Raw genomic sequence first — 16,620 nt, forward strand, 5'->3', positions numbered from 1 at the left:
AGGTGCTTTTGAATAAAACACGACCTGTAATTCTTACCATTTCATAAAACAAAATATTCTACAGTTTACTAATCGCAGAGAATAAAGGTTGTGGCATTTCTGGGATAGGCTATATATATATACATATATATATATATACAATTCTGGATTTTCACAGCGGCTTCTTTTAGTGACTGTTTTGTTAGAATTTACAAAGTGACTTTTTTTTTCTTCAGGTGATAATTTGACTTATTGCACGGCGGCACTGAAGACTAACAGAAATAGCCTGTTTCTAAAGATTTTGTGAAGCTACGAGGTGCTATAGATGTGTATATGTCTAATGGTTAATAATCTAACTCAGTTTACGATACCATCTAATCCCACAGAATAATGCTGGTTTCTCCATATGAGAGTGTAAATGCCTGTGACTCCTCAGGCAACAGTGTTTAGGTATTTTATTGCTTAATTCAAATATAGATAAGCTCTTCTAGAGTTGGGAGTTTAATTTGTGTCAAATTAACCAAATATGGGATGCAAAAAAGTACAGGAAGCTCAGTGAGTTAAAGATTCAATCTGGCAAACAAATCCGTAGTAGTCTCATTTTTCTTCTGAGTTCTGGAATTGGATCTGCCAAACTCATCAAGAAACTAGTTTACCTCTCATTACACTTCAGAGGAAATTCTTCATTTAAGTCACCCTTTTATGACCCTTTTTCTAATGCTTTGGTCCCTTTTCACCATTTCAGCAAAAAAATTTTAAAACCACAATCGGTTTCGGAAGTGAAATTCACTAAGGGTGGAACTAAACATATACTCGGGAGTAGGACTGGACTGGGTTAAAGGAAGCAGTATTGAGTCCCCCTGCAGCCCCACAGTATTTACAGTTTTAAAAATATTTTAATTTCTTAGTGTTCTTAACTCAAATCCAGTTGTTCTGAATATCAACTGACAAAGAGCTAAATATTAAATTGATCACAATTAGCGAGAGTAACTACTACATTTATATTTACATTTTGGCATTAGATAATGGTCATAAAAAGAGGAATTTTAAAGCAAAGTGAAGCACATGGTAAAAAGTTATGTTTGTGTGACACCTGCGTGGCTCAGTCATTTATTTAGTGCACAACTCTTGATTTTGGCTCAGGTAATGATCCCACGGTCATGAGATTGAGCCCCATGTGCACTCAGTGCAGAGTCAGCTTGTTCTTGTCCCTCTTGTTCCCCCTCTGTGCCTCCTTGTCGCTCTCTCTCAAATACATAAAATATATATATTTTTTTTTACAAAGGGGACATTTTTGCTATTAAGGGTTCTAGTCCCAATGTGTCCCTGACTTTATCACCCTCAACAAGATGTTCAACCTCCTTTCTTACCTGTAAAATGAGGGGGTTGGGTGAGAGTGTCTCTAAGATTTAATATTCAGAATTTATGGTGTATTTATTTCTCTAGCCACAGGACTCCAGAACTTATTGCTTTCTCACTTTGGAACGAAATACCACCCTGAAGGTGGCATGTGAATCCTACCAGTGTCTTTCCTGTATGGGGCTCAGTCTGTCTCTGACCTCTCATCTTTTAAGGTAAATGGATGGGTACACCATAGCTGTTATGATTATGCTGTGTTTTTCATGCTTGATTCCATGTTCATGTCACTGTCAGGCTTCCTCACACATGAAAAGGGATATCCCACAACTCCTGGCTAAACAGAGGACCCACAGCCTCTGTGTGAGTGTAGAGGAGGATGAGACTAGGTATGTGGTGGTATCTCTACTTACTGCAGTAATGCTCTAAATGAAAATTGGAGTTTCCTGAAATTGCCATTTGTATTTTTGTTGGGGGGAGGGTATGGGAAGAAGTCATTTGTTTGACAAGTCACTCTTATCATTTTTTTTTTTTTTTTTTAGGTTAATACTCTTTCTCACTTCCAGGCCTCTTTAAGTGTTTTTCCTCTGCCTTGGAATGCATCCCCCCAAGTTTTCATAGAGCTAGTTTTTCTCTCATCCTTCCCAGCTGCACCAGGGAAACACTCACTGTGTATCCCCTTGGTAGATACTATGGCAAAACTCCCTTAGCATCCATCTCAACCTTCTGCTGGGGAGCCTTCAAAATATATTTCTTGGGGTACCACAACCGTGCCCATATAGGATGGTAAACTTAATCAGTAAATCAGTGTATGTTCTGAAGTTCCACCGATGAGCTGTTCCACCATCTCTCTTCCTCTCCTCGGGCTTCCCAATTCCCTGAGACACAACAATACCAAAACTAAGCCAGTCAATAACTCTGCAGTGGCCTCTAAGTGTTCAAATGAAGGGAGAGTTGCATGTCTCTCCCTTTAAGTCAAAAGGCAGAAATGATTGAGCTTGGTGAGGAAGGCATGTCAAAAGCCAAAATAGGCCAAAAGCCACACCTCAAGCTCTAGTTAGCCAAGTTGTGAATGTAAAGGAGAAATCCTTGAAGCAAGTTAAAAGTGCTACTCCAGTGAACACACCAATGATAAGAAAGTGAAACAGCTTTCTTGCTGATGTGGAGAAAGTTTCAGTGGTCTGGATAGATCAGATCAGCTGTAGTATTCCCTTAAGATAAAACCTAATCCAGACCAAGACTCTAACTCTCTTTAATTCTGTGAAGGCTAAGAGAGATGAGGCGGTTCAGAAGAAAAGTCTGAAGCTAGTAGAGGTTGGTCATGAGGTTTAAGAAAAGAAGCCATTTCTATGACATAAAAGTCCAAGGTGAAGCAGCAAGTGCTGATGTAGAAGCTGCAGCAGGTTATCCAGGAAATCTAAGGTAATTCATGAAGGTGGCTACACCAAACTACAGATTTTCTATATAGATGAAGCACGTCCTATTGCAAGAAGATGCCAGGTAGGACTTTTACAGCTAGAGAGAAGTCATCTGCAAATATCTTCTTTCAATCAGTAGGTTGCCTTTTTGTTTTGGTTTCCTTTACTATGTAAAACCGTTCTTGTTTGATGTAGTCTCATTTGTTTATTTTTGCTTTTATTGCTCTTGCTTGAGGACACAGATTCAAAAATATATCACTGAGAATGATGCCAAAGAGTTTACTGCCTACGTTTTCATCTAAGAATTTTATGATTTCCACTATTACATTTAAGTCTTTAATTCATTTTGAGTTTATTTTTGTATACAGCATTTGAAAGTGGTCCAGTTTCATTCTTTTCCATGTATCGTCCAGTTTTCTCAAACCATTTATTGAAGAGGCTGTCTTTTCACCACTGTATATTCTGACCTCCTTTGTTGAAGATTGACCATATAAGCACAGGTTTATTATGGGCTCTTTATGCGGCTGCATTGGTCTGCATGTCTATTTTGTGCCAGTACCATAGTGTTTTGATTACTTAGCTTTACAGTATAGTTTGAAAACAGGGAGCATGATTCTTCCAGCTTTGTTCTTCCTTCTCAAGATTGCTTTGGTTATTTGGTGTCTTGTGCAGTCCCATGCAAATTTTAGAATTAGTTGTTTGAGGTCTGTGAAAAATACTGTTGGTATTTTGGTAGGGATTACACTGAATTCAGTGCAAACTGCTTTGGGCATTATGGACATTTTAACAATATTAATTCTTCTGACCCATAAGCACAAGTAGATTTTTCCATTTATTTGGTCTTCACTTTCTTTCATCAACATTTTATGGTTTTCAGAGAACAAGCCTTTTATATCTTTGGTTAAATTTATTCTTAGGCATTTATTCTTTTTGATCTAATTGTAAATGGGATTTGTTTTAATTTCTCTTTCTAGTTGTTTGTTATTAATGTACAGAAACGCCAGAATAATTTTGTGTCCTATGACTTACTGAATTCATTTATTAGTTCCAACAGTTTTTTTTTTTTTCCCAACAGTTTTTTGATGGGAGTTTTTAGACTTCTCTCTATATAGTAAATCATGTCATCTGAAAATAGTGAGTTTTACTTTTTCCTTTCCAATTTGGATGCCTTTTATTTATTTTTGTGTGTCTAGGACTTACAATCCTATGTTTAATATAAGTGGCATGAGGGGACATCCTTGTCTCTACCTAATTTTAGAGAAAAACTTTTCTGCTTTTTCATATTGAGTATGTTTGCTATGGGATTGTTATATACAGCCTTTATTATGCTGAGGTATGTTTCTTCTAATACTCACTTTGTTGAGAGTTTTTATCATAAGTGAATGTTAAATTTTGTTAAGTACTTGTTTTGCATCTATTGAGATGATTCCAAGATTTTTACCATTTTCTTAATGTGGTGTATCACATTGATTTGCAGATATTTAACCATCCTGGCAACCCTGGAATAATCCCTTTTGATCATGGTGATCCTTTAAATGTATTGTTGAATTTGGGTTGCTAATATTAGTTGAGTATTTCTGTATCTATATCCATCAGGAATACTGGCTTTTTTTGTGGTATCTTTGCCTGGTTTTTGTATCACAGTAATGGTGGCCTCACAGAATGAGTTTAGAAGCATTTCTTTGTCCTTATTATTATTGTTTTTTGTAATAATTTGAGAAAGATAGGTATTAACTCTTCTTTTAAGTATTTAGAGAATTCACTTGTGAAGCCATCTGGTCCTGATTTTTGTTTATTGGGAGTTATTATTACTGATTAAATTTCATCACTAGGAATTATTCTGTTCAGATTTTCTATTTCTTTGTTCTTTGTTTTCTATTTCTTTATTGTTGTTTCTAAGATTTTACCTATTTTTCTAGGTTATCACATTGTTTGGCATATAATTGTTCATAATAGCCTCTTAAGATCCTTTGTATTTCTCTCTGCTTTTTTTTTTTTTTTTTCTGGAGAGAGAGAGCACAAATGTGGGGGCAGGGGAGAGGAAGAGGGAGAATCTTTTTTTTTTTTTTTTTTTTTTTTTTAAGATTTATTTATTTATGAAAGAGAGAGAAGCAGGCTCCCTGCAGGGAGCCCAATGTGGGACTTGATCCTGGATCCTGGGATCACGACCTGAGCCGAAGGTAGCCACCCAACTGCTGAGCCACCCAGGCATTCTGGAGAGAGAAAATCTTAAGCAGGCTCCTTGCTGATTGTGGAGCCCGACTTAGGGCTTGAGCTCATGACTCTGAGATGAACTGAACCAAAATCAACAATCAGACCCTTAAATGACTCAACTCAGGTACCCCAAGATCCTTTGTATTTCTGTAGCATCTGTTGAAACTTCTCTTTCATTTCTAATTTTACTTATTTGGGTCCTTAGGTGTTTTGCTTTGTTTTTTTCATGAGGAGTATGGCTACAGGTTTATCTCTTTTGTTTGTCTTTTCAAATAATCAGTTCTTTGTTTTATTGATGTTTTCTACTGGATTTTTTGTCTCTATTTCATTGTTTCCACTTGGATCTTGATGATTTCCTTCTTTCTATCAACTTTTGCTTTGTTTTTTTTTTTTTTTTTTTCTAGTTCCTTTAGGCATAAAATTAGATGATTTTTCTTAAATTTTTCTTGTTTCCTGAGGTAGGCCTATATGTCTTAAACTATCTTCATATACTTGCTTTTGTTATATCCTACAGATTTTGTAATGTTGTATTTCCATTTTCATTTATCTCTAGGATTTTTATTTCCTCTTTGACTTCTTCATTGACCCACTGGTTGTTTAATAACATATTGTTTAGCATCCATGTGTTTGTGTTTTCTCCACTTTTCTTCCTATAATTAATTTCTAGTTAAATACTGTTGTGGTGGGAAAAGTTGCTTGATATATTTGCTACTTATATTTATTGAGACATATTTTTGGCCTAACATGTGCCCTATCCTGGAGAATGTTCCATGTGCACCTGTTTTCGTCCTTCACCAGGTCAGAAAAGTTTTTAGGCATTATTTCTTCAAACAGGTTTTCTGTCCCTTTCTCCCTCTCTTCTCCTTCTGGGACCCCTATGTGAGTGTTAGTACACTTGATGTTGTCCCTTAAATTGTCCTCATTTTAAAAATTCTCTTTTCTTTTTGTTCTCATTGGGTGGTTTCTACCTCTCTGTCTCAGAGGCTGATCTATTCTTCTGCATCATTTAATCTGCTGTTGATTTCCTCTAGTGTATTTTTAATTTGTTGTTGTATTCTTCAGTTGATTGGCTCTCTTTTGTATTTTTCTATCTTTGTTGATGGTCTCATTGTATTCATACATTTGTTTCCCAAGATCAATAAGCATCTTTATGACCATTTCTTTGAACTCTTCTAGATGGTTTATCTCCATTTATTTCTTTTCTGCAGTTTTATCTTGTTCTTTCATTTGGAACACATTCTTCTGTCTCTTCATTTTGCCTGTTTGCTTCTTTCTATGTATTAGGTAGATCAGTTATGTCTCCTTGTCTTGAAGAAGTGGCTTTATATAGGTGTCCTGTGGGGCCCTATAGTGCAAACACCCCTGGTCATCCATACCGTCTGGGTGTTGTATGATGGAGGACCACTCATTGGTTGTGGTAGGGTAAGGTTACTTGCGACAGTGCCATTGTCACCGAGGCCACCCATGAGATATGGTGGGGTGGAGCCACTTGAGAGGAGCACAGGCCAGGATGGGTGGACTGGGTAAGGCATGTCTAAAGGGAAATGCCAGGCCAGGGCAAGCAGTGCTAGCATGGTAGATAGAGTGTCAGAAATGGCATCTGCTAGGTAGGGTAGCTACTGAGGGCAGCTAGGTAAAGGGGAGTGAAAAAAAATGGCATCCACCAGTACTTCTATTGCTGGAGAAGGTTTCAGCAGATCCCCAAATTACTTCCATGCCTTAAATTTAGTCAATTAAATTAGTCAATGAATCTCATTCACATGTAACACAGGCACTTTTCTAACTGTTGCCTCCACTCTGGAACTCAGAGCAAGTGATACTGCACATGCCCTTTAACTAAGAGTGGAATCTTGGTTTCCTACTGTCCTCTGACTCTCCTGGACCTAAGCCTCACTGGTTTTCAAAGCCAAATGTTATGGGAGCTCATCTTCCCAGTGAAGGTTTCCTAGGTCAGAGAGCCTAATGTGGAGATTGGACTCCTTGTTCCTCAGAGAGGGCCTTTGCAACTGTGATATCCTCCTGTTTGTTTGTTGCCATGCTGGGGGGCGGGGGGGTGCGGGTCCTGAGTAGGCTGCATCTCTGCCTCCCCTGGTTGTCTTGATGTGACTTTTTCTCTATATTCTTAGTTGTGTAAAATCTTAGTTCTTCTGGTCTTCAAGTTGTTCTCAGAGATAGTTGTTTTATATATAGCTGTAGTTTTGGCATGTCCATGGGTAGCAGTGAGCTCTGGATCTTGATTGCAAATTCACACATTCTATTTCTTGCAGCATTAAAGTAGCCAAAACCTAGATGCAATCTTATCCTGCAGGTTGCTGAATTACAATGTAGGATGAAATCCCAGACTTGCCATATCTCTTATGGGAAAAATTACACACATCCAGACCATCATTCCAGAGTGTCTCTATATTATATAATTTTACAATGCTCTATACTTTAAAGTTACAGCTTTTTGTTCCTGGTTATTATAATCATATAATATTGCATAATTATTGTATATAGTCCTTCACTATTCAAGTTCTAAGAAGGTAGAGATTTATTATTTATTGTCATGTGGAGCACCTAATATAATACCTACATAGAGTAGGAGGTAAATATAAATGTGTAAATGAAAATCTTTTTCTGATCATCAAGCACCTAAACAATTCTTCGTAATATTAAATGTAATTTAGTTTGGAGAGTTATAACACAAATGTTAACATTAATAATGAACCATGCTATGTCAGAAACAACAGATATATACTTTCTACCCTATAGTTTAATTATTAATTTTATTTGCTTAAAAACTTTTAAATATAGTTGAATTCCTTTCATCATCACAATAAATATTTTATTACTATACTTTTTTTAAGAATCAGCTTCAGTTTGTCTTAAGTTTCATTGAAGTTTGATTCATTCACCTCCAAGATACAGTAGAAACTCAGGATGGGAAAGCAGACCAAAATCCACTTTTTAGCAACTCTGGCAAAAAGTTACTTAAAACGGTCAATTCTAGATTACTCCCCTCAAGTAGAGAGCTGATTATGCCTTATAAACAAAGATTTACATTTGTTCTTATTTCACATCGTTCTTTTTTCTTCCAGATTTTCCACTTACCTGTCCCACTTAGACTAATTTAAAAAAAAAGAATGTATACTTTCTTGAAGTCTACATTAATAGAATAGCTCAGGCAAAAAGACATAGAACATAACAAGCCACATCAAGATCTTGTTGCTGCTACTATTAGATTTTGAGAACTGATTTCCCTTCTACTGCTACGACTACTAACAATAACTAACACTTACTGGGGACATATGTACCAGGAACTCCAGTCACTACAACTCTGCAAGGTAAATTCTTTTATTATCCTCTTTTTATAGATAAAGAAACTGAGATACCAAGGAAGTCACAGATCTGCCTGAGATCACAGAGCCAGAAGTTGAAACTAGTTTCTCTCTAGACCCATGCTGCTTTATATATTTCATCAACTAATTATTTCTAGCTTCATAATCATAATCATAAGGAAGAAAGAAAGCAAAATCTTATTGAATATTGAAGGAGCTTGAGTTGTGTGATTTCATGCTAGAGTACAGGCTCTCTAAAAGTCTAGATTTTTCCCGAATCTACTGATTCATTCACTCAATCATTTAACAAGCTATGTAAACCAGGTTCTTGTTAAGCAATCACTAAATGGTAGCTATGATGATGATGATGATGACAACAATGACTTGAGAACTGCCTGATGGAGAGGATAGGCACATAAATAATTGAAATACATAGTTTTTAAAGCGCAATGACACAAGTATGTTAGTAGTTCGCACATGATCCAAACACAGAGAATGTAGGTAAACCTTTACTTATCTTAGTCACTTGTGATAGTTAATTTTAAGTCTCACTTTGACTGGACAGAGGTGCTCAAATTAAATATTATTTCTGAGTATGTCTGTGCAAGTATTTCTGGATGAGATTAGCACTGAATCAGTGGACTCAGTAGACTGCCCTCTTCAATGTGGATGGGTATCATCCATCCATTCAGGGTCTGAAGAGATCAAAAGATGGAGGAAGGAGGAATATGCCCCCTCTTTGCTTCCTATGGAGTTGGGATATTTCATCTCATCTTCTCAGGCCTTTAGACTTGGATTTCAACCATCAGCTCCTCTGTCCTCAGGCCTTTAACTCAAACTGAATTATATGACGGTTTTCCTGGGTCTGCAACCTTGCAAACAACAGACTGCTAGATTTCTCATCCCCCATTAATTGTGTGAACTAATTCCTCAGAATAAATCTCTCACCTACTGGTTTTGTTTCTCTGGAGAAGCTCAGCTAATACAGTCACATATTTTTCTAACGGCAAAGAGAATCTATCCTAAGCTTTATCAGTGCCTTACATAAGACAAATGACAGCCTTTTCTTTATTCAACTATTTCTTATTATGAAGGCTTCTACACAAATATAGAGGGTGCCTCTTTGTTTACTTAACAGAAAAATAAAACTTTATAGGAAATAAACTATTTATAAAGTGTATAGTCTCCTTGAAGGCCAAAAAGCATGTGTCCATGGCAAATAATACACTTGGGCAAGGTAAATAAAAGAACCATTTAAAAATTATTGAGTTTCTTATTTTTAGTAGACACCTCATGAAAAAGGTTTATATTTAGCCTGTGGCAAAGTTTTTGGTAACCTCAGAAGAAAATAAAGACATGTGGCTACATGGCTACACAATTTGCTCAACTGTATAATCATTATACAAAAAAGGTCACACTGTTATCAAAGACATTCTACCTGCCCTAAGTCTGAAGTATCAAATCTCAAGAGCTAAAATAAAAAATTACAAAAACAACTCCTAACAGCCAACTGTTAAGAAAAGGCTTATTCAGAAAGTTATTTATTAAAATAATTCTGAAAAGATGAGATACTGAACTTGGTCTTTCATTAAATGTCAAATTCTTCCTAATTAGCTTCAGTGTTTTACAAAGACATTTTGTTCCATTACTCCTGATGTTTATTCAATATAAACGATAGGAGGAAAAGAGATTTTTCTCAATGATCCATTCTTCAAGGAAATTATTTTCAGAGATTAAAATTAACCTAAAGTATCTGATGAGTTTATTGGTATCTAAAAGGAGAGATCCTCAGGTGTTTTAAGTTCTCCCTATCAGTCCTGGATGCCTACACCCCCCCCCCCCACCACTGGGGTACCATTTTACACAATGCAGTTTGACTCCAGGTCTTTGAATAAAGCCATTTGACAGCCATCACATTATACTTTACAGAAGGCTAATGTCTCTCTTCCCCACTTTTAACATGCACGGAAAATATGCTCTTGAAAAAAAAATCCACATCATTTACAAAGCTTATTAGAATTTATCTTTCTCTAAGAGGGAAGTGAACTCAAATGCATATGAGAAAGAAATCTACTTATACAAAGGGAGGTGAACATTCAAAGAACCAAATCTTACAGGGAATAAAAAAGGGAATAAGGGACAGCAGAACTGGATTAGCATATTTTCTTTAATAACTAAATCAACATGTTTTATTTTTCCTCCTTTCTACCATTATATAAATGTAATCTTTTAAATCTCAATAGTGAAGAGACACAGAATGTAAAAAATAATGAGCATAAGTTTTCAAAACCATGTAAAGATGGCACGTGATAATGTCAAGATTCTGATAAAATGTATATATGCTTAGAAGTAAATTTATGACTACAGTTAGGAATAATAAACGCCAATCTGTTTAACATCTAGTTAGTATATAAGAAGTTCCAGAATGGTGCCACTATACTTTGGAGCTAAGATTACTGTTGGAAGTAATCCATTAGTAAAATCATAGCAGAAAAGATGAGATTAGCTTGCCAAGGGAAAGCAGGAAGAATCAAATAGAACCTATTAAGTCTTGCCAATGTGGAAAAGATATAGCCCAATTAATGTTATAGACATCTGTAAAAGTAAATGTATCAACTGATGGTGTACAGGAAGTCCAAAGGACCCAGACGGTTTCAGGGTAATTCCAGCACCTGTTTGAGGATGAGGGTGCCTTATTGGATGCCATAGGTTACTACAGTTCAGTGACACTTGTTATTGAGATCTTTGTTATTATCAGCTCAAATTTTTCCATTTATAATTTGATGATCCATACACAGATTTTCCTAAAAAGTGAGGGAATGTGATGATCATCTTGATACAAGGAATTGGATCTATACTCTAACACTCCCTTAGGCATCAGAGATTTGGATCAGGGAACTGGCTCTCCCCTTTACGGCTGTCACCTGCAGCAGGAATGCACATGCCTGATTCAAAGGAGTTCATGTGAAGTTTCTGGCTCTGAAAAGATAAAGTCAATTCTGTCCCAAGGAAATCCTGCCTAAGAGGTCAGCTTCTTCCCTTCTCACTATTTTGATGCACAGGACCTTTCAGGATCACAAAAAGGTCTCAGTTTGCTTTTAGATACATTACGTATGATTATGGAAATTGCCATAAAGCAGAAGCTCTAGGTATGAACTGAATAAGCACTGATTCTATGACAAAACGGAGCAGCTTATTTGAAAAAACTAAACTCTAATATATGTTTATATACTGCTCTTCTAACAAGAGAGGAAAGCAGAAAAGGCAATCCATCAATCAAATATTTAGTTCCTGGAAATAAACATTGATTACTTTCTGATATCTTAACTGATAAATTTGGGGCTCAGTGGTTGAGCATCTGCCTTTGGCTCCTGTTGTGATCCCGGGATCCTGGGATCAAGTCCCGCATAGGCCTCCCTGCAGGGAGCCTGCTTTTCACTCTGCCTATGTCTCGACCTCTGTGTGTCTCTCAGGAATAAATAAATAAAATCTTTAAAAAAAAAAAACACTGATGATTTATTATTCTAATAGCCATAACCAGGTAGCTGGGGTCCATTTATTTTTATGTGAACAACTTGTTACTAAAGATCATTAAACAGTATACAGTAGAATGCTTAGTTTAAGGCCCTATTTCTGCTATGCCCAATTTTAAGTCAAGGGAAATTACATTAAAAACTTCAGTAAAACAAGAAAAAAAAAAAAAGAAGAAGAAGATTCTGAGTTTCCTATCAACTTTGTTATACTTCTGTTATTATTAGAGAACTTTTCTGGACACAGGCATAAATACTTAGCGTACTGAAGTATATTATTTAAGAACTAATTTGTAAAAATAAAAGTTAGGAACACATTAGACAGCTTTTTGATTTATTTTAGGTTTTAAATTGAGATAAATCATCAAATACATGACAAAGGCAGCAACTTTGGTAGTTGCTGGATAATGCAGACACCTGTGTAGTTGGAGCTGTAAAGGAATTTTTATTAGGTTGCTAGAAAACCAGCATTGAATTCAGTTGCTGAATTTCAACCAATTTAAATAAAGTACTTGACCTACAAGCTTATAACCCTAAATTTCTCAATGCAGCTGCCAGAAATCTATTTTCCAAATGAAACAACAGATGGTTTTGAACAATACTGCAATATAGCAATTTTCAGTTACTCCAAAGTGTTTTCTTCTTGTTAAAATTTTAAAAAATTAAGAAAATAATTTTCTGAAAGACTGCTATTTTCAAAGTGAAAAGCAAAATTCAATAACCTAAGCGATTATTTTTTTTAGCATTATCTTTAGAAATTGCTCTATTTGCCAGTTTTTATTTACTTAAAACAACACATGGCAGGGTGTAACCTTGCCCTCATTTTAGAACTAATTTAATAATCCTGCAGTGCCTGCAAGCATTTCAAGATGTATCTTTCCATGTGATAATTTCCAACTCACAGCATGCATTTAGTTCAAAACTTCATCATTCTGGGAGGATGAGACCAACAGGCCAATTAAGCCTGATGTGAAAGATATTTAAAACCTATAAACCTTTGTAAATAATTGAAAAACTGCTCATTCCTTTGAATACCATCATCAACAAAATAAATACAGCCATTTGGAATGAGCCCAACCCCCAAAGAAGAAGCTTAACCTTTTAGGACAAATCACCTCAAGTTCCTTAAACTGTCCTTGGCAAGCGGCTGTACTTCCTACGCACTATTTAATCGAGAATGTTCTCATCCTTTCTTCTTTTCCAGCTCATTACCTCTCCAGTGCTGTGCAATGGAGCATGGGCTCTGGCTGTGGGCTGCCTGGATCTGGTCCCAGCACCATCACTTACCACCCAGGAGATCCTGAGATCTCCTCAACCTCAAATTCCTCAAATTCTAAATGCTAACTGGTCCTGGCCTCTTTGCTATTGTCTAGATACACTTAGTTGACACAAGCAAAGAACTTCAAAGATGCCAGGTACATGGTAAGTGCTCAATACATGTAGCTATTCGGATTACTATCATTATTGCATCCCTTCCCTCCTGTCTGGCTCAATGCCTAGGATGCTCCAAGGTCTGGAAAGATTTCTTCTTTGCCTTGCACTGGCTCGACCCCGCATCTTCGCCTTTGGTCCTCTAGCTTGTGAGCAACCTGTACACACGACGACAAAGCAAACCAAAGCAAAAAAACTTCAGGGGGTTCAGCCAACACCCCTCGTAACTCCTTCTCCACTTCCTCTTTTACACAAAACTTATCTTTTAAAGCTAGTCTATGGTTCACTTCCTCCGTTTTGTCACCATTCACTCTTACCTCTGGCAGTTTTATACCGAAAGCTGCTTTCTGGACGGTCACATGATCACAGAGTCCAGTAGCCTTCTCTCAACCTTCCTGACCCTCGCAAGGCGCATGCCAGTTTACATGAGAAAATGCAGGTAAGGCCACAGAGGGCTGGCATTTGGCCAGCTAGGATGATGATGACGACAGGGAAAAGTCTCAGTGACCTATTCGCACCCTTCTCATTCCTTTTTTTTTTTTTAAAGATTATTTATTTATCCACGAGAGACACACACACACAGAGGCAGAGCCACAGGCAGAGGGAGAAGTATGTTCCCTGCAGGAAGGGGAGCCTGATGCGATCCCAGACACCAGGATCACACCCTGAGCCAAAGGTGGACCCTCAACCACTGAGTCACCCAGATGCCCCACCCTTCTCATTCTTTACAGACTCTCCTCACATCTCACATAGACCTCCTCCATGCGGTCCTAAGTATACTAATGTCAACCCAGAAGGCCAGCCTTTGAAGTCAGTGTGCAAGTGCCTCAAATTTTCATTAATCTGAATCAAGACCTAGCACACTTAACATTCTACTGATATATCAGTGTGCTTTTATTCTCATAACAAACTAAATAAAAATGTAATGAGAATTCAGGGACTGACCTTACTTGAACCCAATTTCATTTTTTTTTTAAGATTTTATTTATTTATGAGATACATAAAGAGAGGCAGAGAGAGAAGCAGGCAGAGGGAGAAGCAGGCTCTATGCAGGGAGCCTGATGTGGGACTCGATCCTGGGTCTCCAGGATCACGCCCTGGGCTGAAGGCAGGCTCTAAACCACTGAGCCACCCAGGGATCCTGAACCTAATTTCAAATAACATTCTATAAGGCATATGGTCAGACACTGAAATCACTCTCCATTCTTGATAATACAGAGCAGGTTGTTGGCAATAAGCTACATCTTTGTTGTCATTACCCTAACTAAGCCACTACACCTTGCGGTCACCTGTCCACATTTCCCCAGGAACTGAAAAGCAAGTTTAGTTTTGGCCTAAGAATGATGTAACATTACTAGAAAAAAAATCAAATCTTATGTATTATAAAGTCAGTGTGTTATCCATTGCTTTGTATCATCAGTGACTTTGTAGCACTACAAGTAGAATTGGTTACATTTTTTATGAATGTCCATCTAAATATTTACATTTAATTCAATGAGACCATTGCTATTAGAAGCAGTTATCCTAAGAGAACCATGTTCATGTACTAATAAGATGCCTCCAGTTAGTCACTTTTACAAAGAAAGAGGTGTATTACCGCCAAGGATTGGAGCTCTTTTGTTTCCTCCTCTGCTGCTGAAGCATGGTAGGATAGAACCTACAGGGTAAGAAACAAAGGAAACAGGTTATCCAAGAGAGGGCTACCGAATGTGTAGACTTTGACTGTAGACTTTGACGGGTGCAAGCTTGAGCTTCTGCTAAAACTTCCTGGAGACAGAACTACACACCTCTGTATGTCAGATCTTGTTTCCTGCTTTCTTCACCAGAGAGAAAAATCCCAGATTTCGATTTAATCTTTTGTCTTTGTTTCAGAAGACAAAAGATTATACTCCTTAGGTTCAGAGAACGTTTTGTCACTTTAATTCTGACACTGTTGATATATATAAAGAGCACATTATTTATCAGCCATGCTACTGGCTCAAACATGGCAGAAAAATTACTTTGTGCTGCTTTTTTCCCTTTTTTCGTATTGGTTTTTTAAAAAATAATGAGTCAGTAATTATTAAAGATGGCTAATGAGTACATGGACTCTCAGTAAGCTGTTCTCTCTTCCTCTGTATATGCTTGCAATTTTCCATAAGAAAAAGTTTTTACAGGGACGCCTGGGTGGCTCAGAGGTTAAGCATCTGACTTCGGCTCAGGGCATGATCCTAGAGTTCCAGGATCAAGGCCCACATCAGGCTCCCTGCATGGAGCCTGCTTCTCCCTCTTCCTATGTCTCTACCTCTCTCTCTGTGTTTCTCATGAATAAATAAAATCTTTAAAGAAAAAAAAAGTTTTTACAGAAAGATAATTTCTAATTGATAGCTGGCTTAGAGATTCATTCAGCAAAACCATGGAAACTAAAAATTTTTATTTAAAAACTATACACATGTGTATACATGTATACACATGTGTGAAACTACATGTATGTATATGTATTATATGAATGTAATTTGAGGTATATGTGTGCATATATACACACGCATGTTTGTGTGTACATATGTACATGTACATACACATATGCATGTATTTCTTTTTTTAAGATTTTATTTATTCATGAGAGACACAGAGAGAGAGAGAGAGAGGCAGAGACACAGGCAGAGGGAGAAGCAGGCCCCATGACGGCAGCCTGATGTGGGACTCAATTCTGGATTCTGTGATCACACCCTGAGCCAAAGGCAGATGCTCAACCACTGAGCCACCCAGGTGTCCCACATGTGTGCATTTCAAAAAGATTTCCACTGACTTATAATCCAAAGTCTCTTATATGATACTATGGCAAAACTATTAGTGTTATATATTCCTTTTAGAAAGTAAAGTCTACCATCTTGGTTATTGGTAAATTTTTACTTATAATGCATAGCTTTCATGCTATTTAGGTTAGGTATTTTTTAGAGGATTGGAGGAAAAGTTAGCATATTCCAAACACTGATTCCCACTGATCTCAATCAACTAAATAAGAATAGGCAAACATTCAAATATATTTCATACCAGTGTATGAATAAGTAGAGGCATTTGCCCTTTTGAAGTCTATTTTCCTAACCTGGTCTCTGATGTAAGAAATTTCTATTATACCAAGTGAAAGTTTTCAGGCAGTTTGTGAAAATCATCTGGGAAGGGCTGCTCCCCACCTTGGGGTAGGGTAGTCCCACTTGGAAGGGAGCCTGCCTGAGGTCAGTGTGCCAAACCAATGGCTCACTAGCTGCCTGCACATTCAGAATCGCTTGGAGGAGCTCTAGAATAACATAGATTCCCAGCCTCTACCCATGATTCAGGAATGAGGATTCTCAGAAGTGGGATCCATAAATCTGTGATCTGAAAGAGTCCCCC

General features: G+C 37.2%; 1 protein-coding gene across 5 annotated transcripts in view; it reads right to left on the bottom strand.

Moving 5' to 3' along the window:
* Positions 1 to 16,620, bottom strand: part of PDE5A (phosphodiesterase 5A) — a 134,220-nt gene that overhangs the window by 39,872 nt on the left and 77,728 nt on the right. For all 5 annotated transcript variants that reach the window (XM_072810132.1, XM_072810133.1, XM_072810129.1 and 2 more), the window contains exon 11: positions 14,846 to 14,905. In XM_072810132.1, coding sequence (XP_072666233.1) covers positions 14,846 to 14,905 — 60 coding nt within the window. The remainder of the gene's footprint in view (positions 1 to 14,845; positions 14,906 to 16,620) is intronic.

The sequence above is a fragment of the Canis lupus genome, chromosome 33, assembly GCF_048164855.1.
Source record: "Canis lupus baileyi chromosome 33, mCanLup2.hap1, whole genome shotgun sequence".
NCBI lineage: Eukaryota > Metazoa > Chordata > Mammalia > Carnivora > Canidae > Canis > Canis lupus.